The sequence below is a fragment of the Ammospiza nelsoni genome, chromosome 3, assembly GCF_027579445.1.
Source record: "Ammospiza nelsoni isolate bAmmNel1 chromosome 3, bAmmNel1.pri, whole genome shotgun sequence".
NCBI classification, from domain to species: domain Eukaryota; kingdom Metazoa; phylum Chordata; class Aves; order Passeriformes; family Passerellidae; genus Ammospiza; species Ammospiza nelsoni.
In genome coordinates, this window is record NC_080635.1 from 8,267,920 (window position 1) to 8,287,032 (window position 19,113).

Genomic DNA, 19,113 nt, shown 5'->3' on the forward strand with positions numbered 1-19,113 from the left:
CATAGGAGCTGTTGTGAAGTGCTTGCACGTGATGGTCAGCAGAAGGAACAGCAACACCCCACAGACCTTCAGGACCATAGCAACAACATGGTAACAGTGCTGTGCACCCAGGATCACTATGGCCAAACCAATTTAGGGACATGTGGCTTTCCCAGTAGCATCAGGGGTTACTGCCCCACAACAGGCTGACACACAACCTCTACTACCCAACAGCATTTCCTTAAGGCGGCAAAAGTCAGGATGAAACCCACTGGTGCTGACACTGGAAGAACTCAAATTTCACACCGGTTCATCACATCTGTCTTAAAAAACTTTGACTAAGAACTTTACCTTTGGCTTGATCTTGTTCACACATCACAGGATGCACTGAATCACCCTTCTGTGTGCCTTTGGAGTCTTTCAGGGAATCTGAGGAAAAAAAAGCAAACAAACAATTAAATCCTGAAGCAGTTTTCATGCTGGAAAAGTAGACTTGAGTTAGAGGAACTCTTAGGTGCCAGCTTCATATTTGGCATTTTGATACACTGACCGATTTTCTATCTGTTTAACTACAGTCTTATAAACTACAGAAGTGTATTTGTGGGTTCCAATTATTCAAATTGATTTCAGAATCCCTACCCTTACTGAGCAGTTTTTTGCTGGCAGTACAAACCTTAAACCAGGAGCTGGCAAAAAAAGATGCATAAGAATAACCAGCAGCACTACCAAGAATTTTATTCCTAATTAGTGGAGCAGCACAAATCTATGAGAAATACCACCTACTTGATAAATAAAGTGGTTTATTATTTCTTTAGAATAACAGTTTTTCATGGTTGAATTTACAGAAACTTTAAATCTTTCCTAAAACAATAAATCCCATAAATCCCTGTGCAAATCCTAGCCTCACGTCACTTGATGACAAAGCTCCCAAGGTCACTATGGCCAAGAGTGCTTTTCTTTTTTGGGGCAGACTGTCAAAATGAACTGCCCAAAACAATGCTTGGAACCAGTCCCACAGTGAGACTTAAATTACATTTTGGCAGAAAGTCCAACTACTGTGCTATCTGGGGTCTTCATAAACACAGGGCATTACTTTGTTGCATCAAACAACATTTTCTGACAACAGCCAATTTTTGCATGGGGATGGAGAAATACAAAATGCAAAATTCCACTGCATTCAGGTAATGCAGCAACACAGACACTCGATTTAGTGTGATTTAGTGATTTTGCTCATCCTCTTCACAGGTTTCACCGGATAAAGAGCTCTCTTTGAACCTCATTAAAAACCAGTGCTGATCTAACTGGACGTTGTGCAAACCACAGGGATAAGCCCACTCCAGGTTGTAACAGCAGAAACAGATAATCAGTGTTTGTGTTCCTATGTGAGATGCTTTCTAAAATCCTGCTCAGTGGAAAAAGTAAGTAATGATGCCAAAATATCTACAGCACGTGATAATAAATTACATTTTTACAGTGCTTTTACAGCTTAAATTCTGGAAGGTCCCTCTCAACAACATTGCTGAGCAAATCTTACAATATACCCAAGGATACCCCTGTAAAACTCTGTTCCTGAAAGTGTCCAAAAGTAATCTCTGATGGATAAGTAGAAAGCTAGGTTGTTAATATCTGATCCAAATTTAATAATCTGTAGGAAAGGTATGTGCTGAAATTGTGTGGCTTTAATTAACTGCAAATAATCCCCCAAGGCAAATATTTAATTACCTGCACAGTTTCTTACTTCTTTCATGGCATGACAATAAGTTTAAAAAACCAAAGTTTGAAAGTAGAATAACTCACTGATGTACAATTTGCTAAACTTTATACTTGCTGCACTTTATTTTGCCCTGCTGCACCAGTCTTCCATACCATATTGTACAATGAGGTTCAAAGGATTATTCTTATCAGCCTGAATTGGAGCAAAGCTAAATTAGAATTTTATCAAATTCCAAGTTTAATCAAAAATGAAGGATCTAGTACCAAAAATTCTTGGTAGCAAAAAATTCTGTAGGGAATTTTTCAAGCAAACTTGAAACACATTGAGGGAAATTCTGGCTTTGCTGAAGTTTTTTACAAAGCTCTCAGGATTTCAGACAAGCCAAGATCTGTACTACCTGTAACTCCATACCCTAAATTAATATATTTTTCTGTATGGTACAGCTGCATGCTTGTAAAAGGAATTGCATTGGTAAATCTGGAATCAGAAGTCCTCTGCTTTGAGGGCCATGATGCCAGGGCCAAACAAGCAGCCCTTCAAGCAGCCAAAAGCGATGGCACAAAGTGATGCTGTGGTGGATGGAGCGGTGCTAAGGGCGCCGTGACTTTCCTGAAGAAGTGTCCTGAGAAGGACAGCTCAGGGGCACAGGCATTTGTCCTTTGCTTGTCACTCTTGCACTGAGAATGGCACAGGAACAGGCAGGAGGCAGTGTTGTAGAAGAGCAAAATAAAGCTTTATTCGAGAGAACCACGCAGATTTTATAGAGTGATATGATAGATTCTGTTTGATTGGCTAACTAACAAAAACACCTCACACACTGTCCTTGAGAAGAACAAAAAGACAAAGTAGAAAAACACCACCTGCAGATTGCCTATACATAATAGGTTACCACATCCTTACAACTCCCTAAAAATTCTCCCAAGCTGCTGTGAGAAACGCTTCCCATTTCTCTCTCTCTGTGCCATGGTGTCCACATCTGCTCACACTGGCTAGCTGTTCAATTCTTCCAGGAGGGAACAGATGAGAGCCTTGTATGATGTTCCACAGAGAATAAACCTTCATTGTGACCAGGGCACTCTACGAAACATGCCAAGCACAAGAGCTCCAAGGAGGCAGAAAAACAAGAGTTTATATGGGAAAGGCAGCGGGTGGGACAAAACCCTGGGACCAGTGGGATGAGGATGCAGAAGCAGAGCACAGGAGAAGTGTCAGAACCCAGGGAATTCCTCTGGCTGCCCTGGAGGACTCAAGCCCCTGCCCTGGGGGAGCTCAGGGACCTTGGCACAGAGCCCAAGACACCTGTGCCTTTGATTTTGACCCATGGAGCAAATTACCACCTTTATATGAAGAATTACAAGTCCACCTATACATGAAGAATTACAAGTCAAGAGAGTTTAAGTAGAATAATAGTTAGTTTGTCATGGGGTGAAAATAGATTTTTTGGGCTTTTTAGAATGGGTGTTCAGGGGCAAGATGGAGGAACTTGAGCATGTCCAGTCTTTCTCCTTCTTCTTCTTATTGGCCTCCATCTTCTGCTGTGATGTTGGCACTTTTGGATTGGTTTAAGGTACAAACTCACTGTCTAACATAGGTGATAAGTATTGGAAAGTTATGGTAAATAATGTACATGTAGTTTTTAATATAAAAAGATAACACCACCCCACTGTGGTCAGTATGCCTCAGCCTGACCTGCCAGACAGATCTACAGCGAGTCAGAGAAAGAATATTCTAGATAAGAAATAATAAACAACCTTGAGAATGAAAACAGAAAAATCCTGACTCCTTATTCGACTGCTGGGCTGGGAAAATGAAGCTTGTATGCATCTCAGAGTCACTCTGACCAGCAGAGATTCTGAGAGGGAAGAACCAAGGGGGTAGAAAAAATCAGCATAGGGTCACAGAGGCCTCTGGGGGCTCACCCTAACCACAGAGGGCAGCAGGTTTTCCCTTTGCTGGTTCTCCAGCTCCCACAGTAAGTATGGTATCACCCGTGTTGGGAGGAGGAGACACGAGCAGCTCTGCCCCATCACTCCCTTATCCCACACCCATTGCACCTTCATACTCCCAGATTGGTGCCCTTAGGCTTCACTGGTGCTTCCTTTTTTCCCAGGATGAGGAATGACTGCAACTTAATGCAAAAAGCAATTTGCAGCATCACTGGCACAATTATGTGCAGTGGTCAATGGATTTTAAGAATCCAATCTAATGGATTTAAAAAGCCTTGTGCTTGGCTGATTGCCCCATCATGCTGCTGTTTCTCGTGCAGCATCACAGAGGGAGAGGTGTCATCACTATTCCCACCTATGGGCACAGCTGGCAGTCTGTCCCGTGGGCTTCATTCTCAAGGAATTGTAATTTTGTGTTAAACTTTCATTTTTATCATAAACAGTTATCCCATTGCTCCAGTGTTGGAAGAAGCAATATAACTGCACTGAATTCCAAATGATCCCAGGCAATCTACAATGATAATTTTTTGCAAGTTGTTTTTTGCAGAGCTTATCTCTGAAAATAACAGACAATGGACAGAAGTTACTGCCTAGCTGTAAGAGTCGCCCAGTTTTATGTCAGCAGCAGAAACCTGTCTTGATTGGTTTTACCATGCAGATTCTGAGCTCCAAAATCCTTAATGTCACGATCATATCAAAGGTTCCTTCTTTTCAAATCCAAATATTGCACTAAATATTCAAGCCAAAATGTTCAAAGACAGATTTACTTTTAGGATTAACAGGAATAAAATAAAGCGAAGGAATAAATCCAGATTTATGAAGCAAATCTGTGCCAAGCAAAAGTGAAAGTGTAAAACCAAAGGCAGTGATCAATAAAAGTGCTGATGATACACTACATTCTGTGTGCAAGTTTTCAGTAGGATAGTGGTATTCCTCAGGCTCAGCTGCTCCTCTGTGCCCACAGCCCTTTGGAGCCTTGTGCAGGTGTGTGTAAGGCCAGTTTTATAGTCCTGTATGATTCCAGGGTTTACAAGAGCTCTGGCTGTCCCTAGGGCCTTTGTTCACCTCTTACTCACCTGATTTTGTAAAATGGCATAAAGCAATGTTAGCCTTCTCCTAGAATAGTTAATTATCTGTTAAGTCATACCAGAGAATCCAAGGCAGGGTAGTCTTTCACAGCAAAGTATTGCTTATTTTTTTGATAATACACACACTGGGCACTATTTACTTTGGGACTGTAAAAGTTAACACTCCTCCACTCAGGACTGAAAGAACCCCTGGTTCTGATACCCCACTGGAACACAGCTCCTAATATCACACATGAATGAACCAAACAGGAGATTTAATTGCATAAATAAGCCAAAGATAGGCCACATTCATCTACTGCACATCCGGAGCTGAAGTGCTTGTTGAAGTCTGAGCATCCTTCAGTTCCCTCAAAACTCCTCCTTGCTGGCTGGAGTGGCAGTGTCCATGTCAGGAGAGTTTGTGTCTGCTACCCTCCATTTTATTGAAACAAGTGTCTTGTGGGACTGCATGCTTGAGTCCACCTGGGAATTAGCCCCAGTCTCTAACAATCTCTTTACAAAATATTTAGGCTTTAATAAAGCTGATCAGAATGCTCTGCAAGTATATTCCCTGCTCCTATCAACTGTATGTTGAATTCATCTCCAAGAAAAGCACGTAGCTTGCAGTGAAATATCAATCCTATCCTTCCTGCCAATAGTCAGGCACTATTTTGTCTAAATCCTGTACAAATCCCCAAGCTTTTCCATGCCATTCATTTTTTCTTTTGACTGTATAAGGCAATGCTGCTCAAACACGATTCTGCAAAAGCCAAGGAAGAGAGGAGATGGTAAGAACCGAATGTTAAGTGGTTTTAATGCTCTTTTAAAATTCACTTCCCCAGCTACTCTCTGTATGGCTTATTTACTGAGTGGTTTCTAATGTGCAGAACACCTGGGTCCTGTACACAGCACAGATAAATCACCGTGTTTTAGGGAGCTCTAAGAAGATCAAAGAGGGAAAATGCTGGTCATTAGGAAAGAAACAGCTTCAGTACAGTTTATTTTTTAAAGCGTGATACTGTGATAAATGACTGGAATATTTCCAGAGTGAAAGAAATCAAGCAGACATCTAAAATTACAGGTAATGGTGTGCATGGAGGCTTCCACATGATTAGGGTATTCTTTTGCCTCATAAACCGAGGAAAATATGTTAAAATGAAGTACTATAAAATGGTGATTTATGAGAAGTTAGGAGGAGATTCTTGAGCTTTGACTTTAAAATGGTATTTTTATATCCACCAAGATTTCATTTTAATCTATCTTTATAACAGATTAGATTTATTGGAGCCCAAGTTTAAAAATGCTTGTTAAACCAGACCTTTTTAGGTGCAACAACTTGTAGAGATATTTTATCAAGTTTTCAGGTAAAAGACCAAACAGTTCATCTCTGCAGGTGGGACCACCAAAATACTTCTCCCACCTGTCTGTGCTTCAAGCTGACAGAAGGGCATCATCACCTGAGAAATTCCAGGTGCAGCTGCTATAAAAACTGTGGGCATCCTTCTCCTGACATGAGGAGCAGGACCTGTTGTACAGGGCTCTGGGAAATGAAAAAGCTGAGAAAAACCTGATTGCCTTGGTTAGAGCCTGTCCAGGGGAATGGAGTGGAGGGAGGAGATGGAAGGGCAGGATCTCATGCTGGACTGATGGGAGCACAGCTGAATGGTTCCAGGTCAGGTAATATTCAAAAATAAGGAGGATTTAAATAAACCAGATAAGTGGATTAGTGTTCACTGTGGCACATGCCAGTACTAGAGCAGAAACACCTCTTGAGTAGTTCAGGGGCTGGACCCCATCTGGATGAACAACTCAGGCGAGATTAAATGTGAAGAAGTGAATAACCCACATTACAAACAGCTCCCAGGGAACCTTGTGGAAGCTGTAAAGAGAAGAAGTTGGATGGTGGTGGTGACACCCCTGGTGAAAAACCCCAAACCCCACAAATTAGCTTGTGTTAGCCAGTTTGCTTTCACAAGAATCCTTCTAACCAAGGGACAGGAAAATGTTATCACTCGAGTAGGCATGCAAAGCCACAGGTATGGCTGAGGGTGCTGAAACTCTTCCATTGAAAAAGGTTATTTTCCAGTTACCTATAATTGAAATTTTCCAGGCTGAAACTTTAGGTCTAATCATAGCCCAAGGGTGAAGTAAAAACATTTCATTCATAGCTGCTAGTGCTCAAAATCAGGTCAGTCATTTAGATGTCTTAATATATACCTAAGAACTGATTTTAAATACCTCTTTCTGAACATATTGGGCTTTCAGTCAATCTTTTTCATGTGCCTTCCAATGACTAATTTATGTCAATTTGCACAGCTCCTCTGTATTTGAAATGCTCTTTCAGTTTATCCCTTCTCAATCATTTCTGTATTTAGGACATCATGATTTTTCCATACTGAGAGCTACAGCTGGCCAAAGAGGAATTTAAACCCATTACATTTTACAGTTCAGGATACTTACCAGCTTCTGGGTTGCCCAAAGAGAATTTTTAGGGCTAACTCATAGCCAAGTCATATATCTAATTCTGTTTCTGAAAACACAAGCCCTCCAGCCAACTGAATCTGACTCCAGAGAATGCAGAAAAACAGTGACTTGCTTTCAATGGCATTTCCACACAAGCCCAGACTTTGGTGAACACCTGGAAATAATTAATCAATCACTTCTTTATTTTTAAAATCAATTAGTATATGATTTAATTTAGTTGCCCTTCAAATGAAAATTCAGTTCTTATTAGGTGCTAATGAATTATAATCATTGTATTGTGCACAGAAACTTTGCACAGTAGGGATTTATGCTTCACCTGTACTAAATCCAGTTTCTTTTTACATTTTTCCTGCCAGAAAGTCTAATCATTAAATTGGGTTAAATAGTAATTGGAAGAAGGGGCAACTGAGATGAAGATGCAGAACATTCTCTGACACACAGACATGCACGTACACATCTCTCTTTAACAAAACATAACCACAAGTTCAATCCTTCAGTCCAATCTCTCCATACTACATGGTCAGTTTAAAAAGAGTTTGTAATCCCAGCAAAATCTTGTATAGACTGAGTGCAGCCTGCCTGATACACCCTTTATCTGCTGCATGAACATTGATGACTTTAATCACTTTGTTCTGCCCTTACACTTCATAGAAAGGAGCATCTCTCACTTGAAATATGCTGGATATAAAGGATCTACTTCCACCTGCAAAGGTGCTGTCCAGAGATGTCAACTCTTTAAGGGTAAAAGAGTTTTTAAGTCTTTAAGGGTAAAATTGCAACAGTTCTTTGCAGACAGTGGAAACTTGGCATAGACTGGAATAAGAGGATACCTTTACAGTGTTGCAGTGTTGCATTGAAAATCCTGATATTCTTGAAATACTACTGTTTTCACCATTCCTGCAGCCTCCTCGCCCCCCCCCCCCCCCCCCCTTTTTTTTCTGGAAACAGATGAACACTCAAAAAATTCAGTTTGCTCATAGGCCATGTGCAAACTGGGTTTGTGTGGATTGTTTTTCCTGGACAGTATCTGTCCCATGGTAACAGAAGACATATAATTTCAGATTAATGTGAGATTTGCAGTCTCACAGGAAGTTTTCATTTTAATCAAAGCCCCTCAAGTGTAATTCCTCCACTGCCCCCAACTCTTACAATGAAAATCCCTTTCATGTTCCCATTCTCCCTCTCTTCCTTTAAAAAAATGATAAAGAGGACTCACTCACAACAAAAATACTAGATCTTCATAGTAGCTGAGATGGATGTGCTTTGTTTTGAATATCATCACATTTTAGAGCAATAACTATATCAATGTGTTTGCTATATTTAAATCCCAGAAATATGAGGAGGGGAAAAAAAAAAGCAGCAAAACTGCTAGTCAACTCTAATTGGACTCAAAATCCTTGTTTTGGTGCAAAGTGAGCTGACATTTGAAAGACCTAAATTTTCATAGCAGGACAGAATGGTTTAAATGATGCATTTTGGGAATATGCAGCTAGACTTCTTTGGCATAAATCTTTTACAGTAATTAAGTGGAAGGACTGGGGAAACATAATTTCTTCAAATGCTTTATGTCCTGTTCATTTAGTTGAAAATGAGCTAGAGAAATGAGTATGTTTCAGAACTTGGAGGTTTTAGCCTTGTTAACTCAGTGGGCAAACAATTTGAGAGCTGGAATTTGTTTCAGGAGCATCAGGTGTTTTCAGAAATGGCAGGATTTTGTAAAAGTGCCATTTCTCAAGAAGCAGCACTTTTTTGTAAGAGTAGTATTTATTTTAAAAAAACCCTCAAAAGCTGAAATTTTAGAAACATTGAAGAATCACAGAGTGGTTTGGGTTGGAAGGGATCTTGAAGGACATTTCATTCCAATCCCCCAGCAGGGACACGTTCCACCAGACCAGGCTGCTCAAAGTCCCATCCAACCTGGCCTTGAGCACTTCCAGGGATGGGGCAGCCACAGCTTCTCTGGGCAACCTCCACCAGTGCCTCACCACCCTCACAGTAAAAATCTGCAAAGCTGAAAATCTACCAATGGAAATAAGGATCAAAACCATGGCCTGGTCCATGGTGGCCTTGCTGTTCAAAATTCTTGTTCCTATTAAAAAAAAACTAGCAAGCAAATATGAAAACATGGTCTTAGCTTTTTTAGCTTTTCTTTCTTTTATTTTTCTTTTTTTTTTTTTTAAACTTGTACAGTTTTACAAACAAATTCTATGGAGGAGAGTTTGTCTCACTCCTTTTTCCCTTCCAGATGCTTCCCATCTTTCTTATGAGGAGAGGTAGGACATCAAAGAGATAATGCACTTTGGGTCTCTCAGGGCACTATCTCTTCTGTCAGCCTCTCAAGAGAAGAGGGGAAAACATTAAATATACTCTTAATATATTATATGAAAAGTGGGACTTATCACACAAAGATGATTTCTTCTCTAAGAAGAGACTTCTAGTGCAACAGTGTAAAAACCTGGAGGGCTTACACACTGAGAAGCATATCAGAAGACAGTAATCTTCTTAGTTAGGAACAAACACTCAGAACAACAACAATTTGTTGGGATCAATAGCTGACTGCAGATGGAAAAGGGAAATCCAAACCCAAAGCCTCACTGTGACCCTCACATAGTGAAACACAGAAAATGGGGATTCTTCCAGATACAGAATACATAAACAGGCCAAATGTCATCAAAACAAGAAAAATTAATGACAGGCTATCACCAACCAGGCTGGGATTGAATCCATCACTATTTCTGCCTTCCACTAGCCTTGCCACGACTTCAATTTGTGATGTATCAAAAGCAAAAGCCAGTGCTCCAGCAAAGGTTTGTGGTTCTTTTTTTCTTTGCAGCATCAATCAATCTGTTAAAAGAGCACTTAAATCAACCTGCACAAGGCTTTGAACTCATAATCAGGTAAGTATGTAGGTTGTCCAGCATGTGGCTTTGAACAAAAGGGCAGGATCTCACACCCTGTCACACTTATCTAGAAAAATGAGAAGAGAGTCAAGCAGTGATGCTGAATTAAACATGAAATCTTTTAAAATAAATAAGTTAATGGATGTTAATAATTATGTTATCTCAGTAAAATGCATGAAAATTTTCTGTTAGTCTTTCTTGAAGGCCATACTGATGGATTGTATTTATTATAGATAGCATAACTCCTGTTTTGGATTACCAGTAGCAAACATTTTGTATAGCACCCAGACTTCTTCCTGATGTACCCCCACAAAAATGCTAAAAAATGTAGACCAGCACGAGCAACTAATAGCATGATTATTACGGAAATATCAAAAACAATACAGCTGTGCACTGGTTCCAATCTGCTGGTAAACCAACAACTCCACAGGAAAAATCTCAGCTTGAAACATTTAAATTAGATAATCTCTCTTGTTTCCTAAACACCCTGTCATTTGGTCCTGTGACACTTTTAAATATTTATTACAAACTAAATTATCTGAGTGCCCAGCACAGTCTGCACAAGATAAACATTACTTTCTGCCTCTCTATTATGACTTCATCTCCTCCTGTCTCCTCCTGATGTGTTTATAGCTATTGTGTTTTTCTTTTCCCGCATCAGGAGAGCACTGAGCAGGGAGCTGATATTGCTGAGATAGATGTGCATGCTGAACTATATGCCTGTGAATCACCCCAGTGAGCCCAATCCTTTATTTTGGATGTGTCATGTATGATATTTTAGTATTAACTCTGTAACAAGAGGACTTACAAATTTGTGGCATCTCTCCTACCAGCACAGTTGGTACCGAGTACTTCATTACAAAGATTTTTGAAAATGAAAATCCAAGCATTTCCCTATTTCTGTATTGTTTAACTGTGATTTTGGCTATTTCCAGACAAAGAAAAAAAAAAGTTTCATTAAATGTCCTCTTGGGATGGGATATTTCAAAACACAATTTCCAATCTTTACCTTTATTCTCACTCAGCTCAATATCTTCTGATGATAGGCTGGCTACAGCTGAAAGTTTTGTTTCACCTGTAAGAGCAAAGGAAATGAAAGAGAATTTCATTAAATAGAAAACTGATGAACCACTTTACTGAAAGAAAAGTGTTAGGCCTTATTGAGACAAGATATTGTAGCTGAATTTCATTTACTGGGCTTCCATCCATTCCCTGGCTATTACTGGTCAGATCATCTTCCCTAAGCAAGATGTAATCTAACATTCCAATGCAGCCAGGTCAAATCTGTATTTCAATTTCTCATAATACAGAGAGAGGAACAGCTATTGGTTTCATGGGTATGCTGGTATCCTATTTGCTCTGAGATTCATTTTTTCATTTAATCCATATATTTTGAGAAAAAAACAATAAAGTCATTCTTAAATAGAATCATGCCCATGAATCCCACTGGAATCCAAATGACTAGATGCAAATGCTTTCCTGAAAATAGAAGCTTTCATGAATCAGGCCTGAAATTAGAAAGTCCCTAAAAATCTGCAGCTTGGAGTTTTTTAATAGTAGAGTATGCAGGTAAAACTATTGTAGTTAATAGATACAACTGGTACCTGAACTTAAATCAATAGTGGAAGTGAAAACATTTTATTTTCTTGCTAATTTTTATAGTTCTAAAAATCCATATAAGCTTTCATTTTATTTTCTGGACTTTAACTTCTTTCAAAAGAATGTTGATGATTCTGGTACTTTTAACTAGATTGAAAGAAGAGCTCAGAACCACCTGCCATGTTGTTTTTCCATGTGTTAAGCTCATGATGACAGACTGGAGGCCAGACTTTTAAAAAACCCCAAACAGTTTAAAATTTTCAGTCTTTTCAGACTATTACTGTTTTCTCCACTACAACAGTTTTCTTTATAATATATACTTTTCTTTATAATATCACAATATTTTTCATTACATTAAGAATATGAAAATGTGTATGTAATGGACCAGGTAAGAATAGAGCATCATATTTTTGTCCTATATTTTCTTTCACAATATTGAAGTATATTATTTGTAATACTCAGAAGTTTATGCCTTTTGTTTAGATAATACAAATAAAACTTCAACATTTGGTGGGATTGCTCCTAACAGTGGTCACTCATGGTGTTTAGAAATCTTCTAAGCATACAACTGTGTGCCTTGGGAAATCAGGTCATTTTCTACTGCCAAGAAGGGGTGCAAAAGCAGCAACCCCAAAGTTCCTGGTGCTGCTTTGTCTCTGCAGTGCACAGAGCAGAAAAGAGTAGAGACTCACTGAGTGGATGTAACAATCTGGGCTAATTGTGGCCCTCTCTGTTCCTGCCATTCTTTAAACCAGGAGGGAAAATTGTTAAACCAAGTAAATTTTTTTACTGCAGCACCATCTTCCCATGGTCAAGGAGGTGACTACTGGGCTATGAGTGGCCATGACATTATCTTCAGGCATGTACCTAAATCCCATCCCTAAAGTGTGACATTTTCTGGAGCTGGGACCTCAAATGTCTGGATCTTTTATTTGACACTCTTCATGAGAATAATGAAACATGAGTACCAATATGAGATAGCAAAAGAATGTATATCAGGGCTCTGATAAACCAGCTCTGACAGCTCATGTTGCAACAAGTCATAACAAGCAGTTTTGAAAAAAAGACAATGCATTTAAAACACCTACAGCAAAGTAGTAGTTTCAAGAGGCAAATATTCCTTAATTCTCTTGGGGGGAAAAAAAGAGTATTTTATTCAATCAAACTGAAATACTCACCCCATCAGAGTGACTATTACTGACAAGCACAGAGGGCTGTATTGGGTGTCTGCAGATGCTATAATCAGGTTTAACAGGAACCTCAGCAACTGGAGCCAGGAGCTCCAGGCAGTGTTAGCTCTTAGGTGAGCTAGCAGTCAAGCAGTACTTGGTAAAGTTAAAAGCTCAAAATTGCTTGAAAAAAGACATGCCACAGTCTAGTCAGAGATTCAAAAGAGAAGCTCAATTCACACAGAATAACTCATTCTTCTCCCTGGTCCCCTGGGCCTGTTTAAAATACAGCTAGCATGAAAGCGGAAAAATCAGGGAAGGAGATGTGGTTGCCCTCCAGCACTTACAAAACACCATCATACCCTTATCTTGGGGGAGGATAAAGTTTGCTGAGGTCCATGGGAATCTATTTTATTCTGTAATGCTGTTTGCTTCTGGCTTCACCTTGCACTGCCTGCCCTGCATTAGGAGGCAGAAAAGGTGACAAAAAGGACGTGGAACACAGAGGGACTTCAAGCAGGGACAACATGAGATGTGAGCACTCAGCTGCAGAACAGGAAGGCAGGGAGAAAAGCTGCCCTTTTACCTACACAGTGGCCAATGCACAGGATGGGAAGAATTCCCTCATTCAATGGACTTCTCCTTACCACAGCACAGGAAGCAAATCAGGTAAGTCAGGAATCCAGGCCTTCTAAATGTATCTGCTGTGTTTGCTGACTGGCTGCCTTCAGCTCAAGGAATTCCAAAGAAAACCCTTTTACTCCCTCTGGTTTAAATATGTTTAAGGAACATTCTGCATTACAATGAAAAAAAAATCCTAATCACAGGTAAAAACAGTGTGCTACATGTAATACTACACTTAAGAAATAAGGGAATAGACAGACATTTTGATTGCCACTTCAGGTCTTTTGGTAACTAATTCATTCTAGCTGTCTCTTGCAAGGAACAGAGCTGTACAAACCATAAACAACCAGACAACAGAACAGAAAAAAAAAAAAAAACAAACAGAAAAAAAAATCTCTTGTGAGCATGGAGGGACATACATTCCAACACACTGAACTCACTATAATTTATAAGCGTGTCACCTGCAAAACCCACCACTTGTGAACTCTGACATTCACCCACAGCATGTGCAATATTTTTCTCTAGGAATTTAAATCTTTATAACCGTTATGACTTGTGCAGACAATTTTTTAAAACTTGAAAATACCCTTTAAAAATATTCAGGAGTTTTCACCAGAAGAAGCCTGCTGTTTGCTTCCTCCTTCCCCAAATTTGTTTCTTTCATTCCTATTCTATGCAAAAGGGAAAAAAAAATATTCCTTGTGAGAGGATTAGCAAGATTAGCCACCTTAAAGGGAGAATGTAGAGCTGGTAAACTGGAGAGGGGTCTGCATTCCTGCACTGCAACACATTCATTCATGAGGAATGAAGATTCAGTCTCTAATGGGAGAATTGCTCAAGACCTGAGCTAATCTGCTGAAAATGTACAAACATTCCCCTTCAAAAGCACTAAGATTATTGTCCACCAAAGTGGATAAAACCTGAGACAGGCCTTTAAGGAGCTGGGCACAAACCTGATTCTTGGCTCTGGGTCTTATTTTCATCGGTGTTTTGCTTATCCACTGTGCCATTGCCACCTATTGAGAAAAACACATAAAAATTATTTATGAGATATCTTTTTATTGGTACCTGGAGCACTGCAATATTAATTGTAACCAATTTAGCACAAACTGCTAATTTACAGCAAAGGCCTGTGATAAAAAAGGAGAGATGTAAAGGTAAGCTGAAAAAACCTTCCAACAGGACCAGTTCCATTTAAACCAGTCATGATTTTTATCTCAAGATGAGGATTATAGATTTTTATCTCAATAGGCTCACTGCAAATAACAACACTAAAGAGAGGGACATTTCCTAAACACAGTCCACAATAATTGAAATTGCTGCTTGAAGTTCTATGTATTTTATAAAGAGGTTTTTTCCTAAGGTTATTTTCCTTCTGTAACATGTCAACAGAATTCTTGGGCTGTGTTTCTGACCTGCAGAACTTACTTCCATGCCTATGGAAGGTAAGAATCAACTGAATTGAATTTTAAAGCAAAAGCCACAATGCCACTTAACAAAAAGTATAAAAAGGCATCACAAATGGCTGTAATGAAGAGAGCACATCAAACCAAAGTAAGATAGCTAGGACTGAATGAATTTTCCTCCTTTTTACATTCACATTCATTCCCAGCTTTCCTCACTACTTCACATTCATTACCCACTTTCTACCCTCCAGCTCCCTTTTGGAAGGCAGGCATCAAACAGCAAATAACCACTGAGAATGGGTAATACCCTGAAACATATCTACGGGTCTCTTAAACTTTGCTTGCCCTGATTTGAAATATAGCAGGATTTCTTTGTTTTCAGGGATGGAAAAGGGTCTTTTAGCTTCATAACAACATGACAGGCTGCAGAGCTGCATGCAGGATTGGATGCCATGGCCACACTCCCTGCTCTGCAGCAGCACAACAACAGCTGAGCACCAGCCTTAATGAGGTATTTGAAAAGTTGACTGCTGAGCATATACATTGTGAGAAGGGAAATTCATTCCCAGGCCTGGAAATGATACACAAATATTTTTTTTCTGTGATCTTTGCTGGCTGCTGGGTTTTCTGATTACAGCTTCTCTAAAACAACACAGCTGAAGCTCCTTGTGTCAGCCACCTTGCTTTTACTTAACACGTGGAACCTGGTGATGGGAATAGCAGTGGTCCAAAAGTGATCGGGTGGATGGAAGGAGAACAGAGAGAGCACATATTTTCCACAGGCAGATGTACATCTGGTGGCACACTGCACCCAGCTGATGTTTAAAGGCTGAGGTAGGATGCTTTCCCTCTTTCCAGCAGGCAATTCTTCCTGGCATCCAGCAGATGGGACTAGTGGAGAATTATTTCCAAGGCTGGCCCTGCACAGAGCTGCTCTCAGGAGGAGAGGAGATGGAGCAGGACCTTGACACCCCTCACCTGAGAGAAGAGAGGTGGGCAGGGTGCAGCTGATGGCCATCAGTGGGGACTTGGGCTCCCTGCCCTCCTGGGAACTCCTTGTATGAATTCCAACCTTAATGGATGCCTTGCCATAGTGATTTCTTAGCACACTAGTGAGCTCTAACCTGTAAAAAATTGTGTTATGTGGATGTCCAAAATGGACTGACAGAAGGGGTTTTTCTTTCCCTGACTTGAAATCAAAAGGTGGTGTTTTCAAAGTCACTGTTCTGCCTGTCCACACACAATAGGAGGACCACATGGAAAACAAAAAAAACAAGTTAGCTTAACTTTTATCTTAACTTTTATCTCCCCACCCCTTTTCTCTGAAAACACAGGCTTGGTGCCATCAAGCCATGCAGCAAGCAATACATAAATTAAGACAATCCTGTAACACAGCAGTGCAGCAGCACTGGAAAAATCTTTACCAATAGGTGACAGCAAAAGAGATTATTGCATCACTGTAAAATGAGCAGTGCCAAAGCTTCAAGGATTCAATTATGGTCAAGTGTGACATTTTTCACTCTATGCAGAAAGAACCTCACAACCAGAAAAAGCAGGTCAGGCATAAATGTAACTACTGATACATAACTGAAATTAATTCTAGACATTACCTTACTGCATTCACAATTTAAAACTCCATTTCCAGATCATACTTGTTTCTACATCCATTATTATGACTATAAGCACAACTTATTTGACTAAAACCAGATATTTCAGGGGTTCATTCATATTCATTGACAAGGAACTATATCTCTTGCTTAAGTCACTCAGAGAAAACTTAAACTACAAGAGAAAGTTTAAATGATCATCTGGTGTGGTAGATTATCAAGTAAACCACAATTTCACAATTCTAAATGTATTATTTCACTGGACATTCACTGTTTAGAATTGGTCTCATAGAACCTAAATTACAATTTTCTCAACATGTTTTCACTTTATTTCGTTCCTTTAGAAAGAAAAATGTAAAAGACTTCAAGCAGAAACTTCACCTCTTGCACTCTGACCCAATCCAATAGACTGACTGGATCATGACATTAAAATTCAGCTTCATCAGTGCACTGACAGTAAGGGTTGCAAGTGACTTTGGCAGAAATGGAGAAATGGAAATGCTAAAAATTAAGACTGGACAAGTGATGCTCAAATAAATGACTTGCAGAAGGAATGGTTAAGCTCTGCTTGGCCTGGAGTATCTATTTATCTTGTGAGAAGGGATGGAAGCAGAGCATGAATACGCTGACAAGAAAGCAAACTATGGAGTGGAGAAGTAACTAATCCCAAAGTCTTTGGCAAACAGGTTTTTCCACTTTTAAAAAGCCCTTCTAATGAGTCTCCCACTGAGTGTCTTTGACTGATGAACAGTCTTTCTGCAGTTACTGCTCTTCACTGGAACGGGAAATGGAAAGGCTTTAAGGAGCACGTCCTCAAGGCAAAGAGCTGGAAATACATTTTACAATTTACAATTTTTCCATCATATTTTTATTCACCCCTGGCTCTCCTTTTCTCCAGGCAGAAAAGCCAGAGCCAGTACACTTTCCTTGAGTCTTCCCCGTGACATTATTTATATTAAAAATGTCTTTTCCACTGGATGGCTTCTACAGTATCTGCCATCCTTCTTTTCCCACTACTGCAGCAATCAGTGATTGCATTTCCTTTAGGTGAAAGCTGTCCTCACAATATTTGCTTTTCTATTACGCTGGTAATTGAACAGCAATCTGTCACTCACTCCAAAGGAGATACAAAAAGTGGCAAATGACACGTCGTGTCATTTTAGGCCAGAAAATGTAAATGATTTTGAGCCACAGCACAAGACAAATGGGAACATCTGTTTCTTTTCCCCCTGGCATGACAGTCAGTTCTAAAAAATATAAGTTTGAGGATTACAGTAGTACAGTACAAACAAAATAAGCACATCAGACACTAAAATACCTTCTCCTGCACATATATTCTGCTTTCTCTTGCCAAGTTGACGACTGTCTCATAGGTTCTTGCTATCTTCTCTTGGCATTTTCTTTGAGGTCATAAAAAAAATCCATTCCCTTTGCCCCTCCCCAAATGTTATATTTGGTAGAAAGGAGGCTAAACAAGGATCAATCAGCATGCTCAGCAAGCTGGCAGAGCAAGTGGCACTTCTAACTGCAGCAGAAAAGAGGATTCTCCAGGAGTGCCTGCCCACTTGCTGCTATGAGAGGCATTCAGCATGCCCAGTGAGGTGCCAGCTGCAGTGGCAGCCCCCACATGAAGCAGATAACATGATAAATAATAAGCCAGCATCAGACAGGAGAGGGCTGGCAGAAGATCCTGATGAAAGAAAGGTCAGGGAACAAACCCTTGGAGCAGGTTTCAGCATTCTTCACATTTTCTCTGTAAGAGCCTGGAAACATGTGGCTTCTCACATCTTCCACTGTTCTTGTGACAAAACATGGCAAGACAAAAATATTAATAGCCTGCTGGCCTCTTGGCTCTTCCCATTTCAGAGCTGAGCAAGTGCTGTGTCTGCTCACACACCTACTCCTCTCCAGCAGCACCTTCCTTCACAAGCAGCTGGTGACACACAGAGAGATGAGGTTAAACTCAGTGCCCCAAAAACTGCTGCAAAAAGACATTTTCCACAAGAAAACAGAATTGCACATACTGGTTTTTTTTTTTTGTTGCTTGTTTGTTTCAAGGAAGAAATTCTGCATAACCAGTACAAACCAGTCCATTTCTACCCCTCCAACACAGAATCACAAAATATCCTGATCTGGAAAGGATCCACAAGAATCATCTAGTCCAACTCATGAACACAGATGCTATTAATAATAAAATTGGTTTTGCTACAGAGAAAGCTTCATTTATATCATCAATAGGGTGTCAGTGTTCAGAATAAGGTTTCTCCAAACCCCCTCTTCCTTCCTGGGGTAGTAAATAAAAGTGACAAAGGGCCAATACTCGAGGCTTTCATCTTAATTTGTGCAAATGCCACATCCTGGGACACCAGTTTGGATCCTGTTACATCTCTGAATGGCTCTGCCATGCAAGTTCAGGAGCATCCTCTGCTTTTCTGCATGGCCAGTGACTTTGGCATCCCTCCACTGGTCTGACCTGTGCTTCTTTCTTGTGAAACAAATACAACAAAGATATGTCAGACAAAGGGGTGCCAGTTTTGAACTGTCTTTTTTACAGCACAGAAATACTGCCATGGTAATCATACTGATGACATTAAGGTTCTTATTATATAGCAGAGAAA

At 39.9% G+C, this 19,113-nt stretch overlaps 1 protein-coding gene across 4 annotated transcripts in view; it reads right to left on the reverse strand.

The window, feature by feature from the left end:
- Positions 1-19,113, reverse strand: part of MACROD2 (mono-ADP ribosylhydrolase 2) — an 850,453-nt gene that overhangs the window by 36,897 nt on the left and 794,443 nt on the right. For all 4 annotated transcript variants that reach the window (XM_059467312.1, XM_059467311.1, XM_059467310.1 and 1 more), the window contains 3 exons: positions 14,436-14,498; positions 11,100-11,165; positions 331-408 (listed from right to left, as the gene is read on the reverse strand). In XM_059467312.1, coding sequence (XP_059323295.1) covers positions 331-408; positions 11,100-11,165; positions 14,436-14,498 — 207 coding nt within the window. The remainder of the gene's footprint in view (positions 1-330; positions 409-11,099; positions 11,166-14,435; positions 14,499-19,113) is intronic.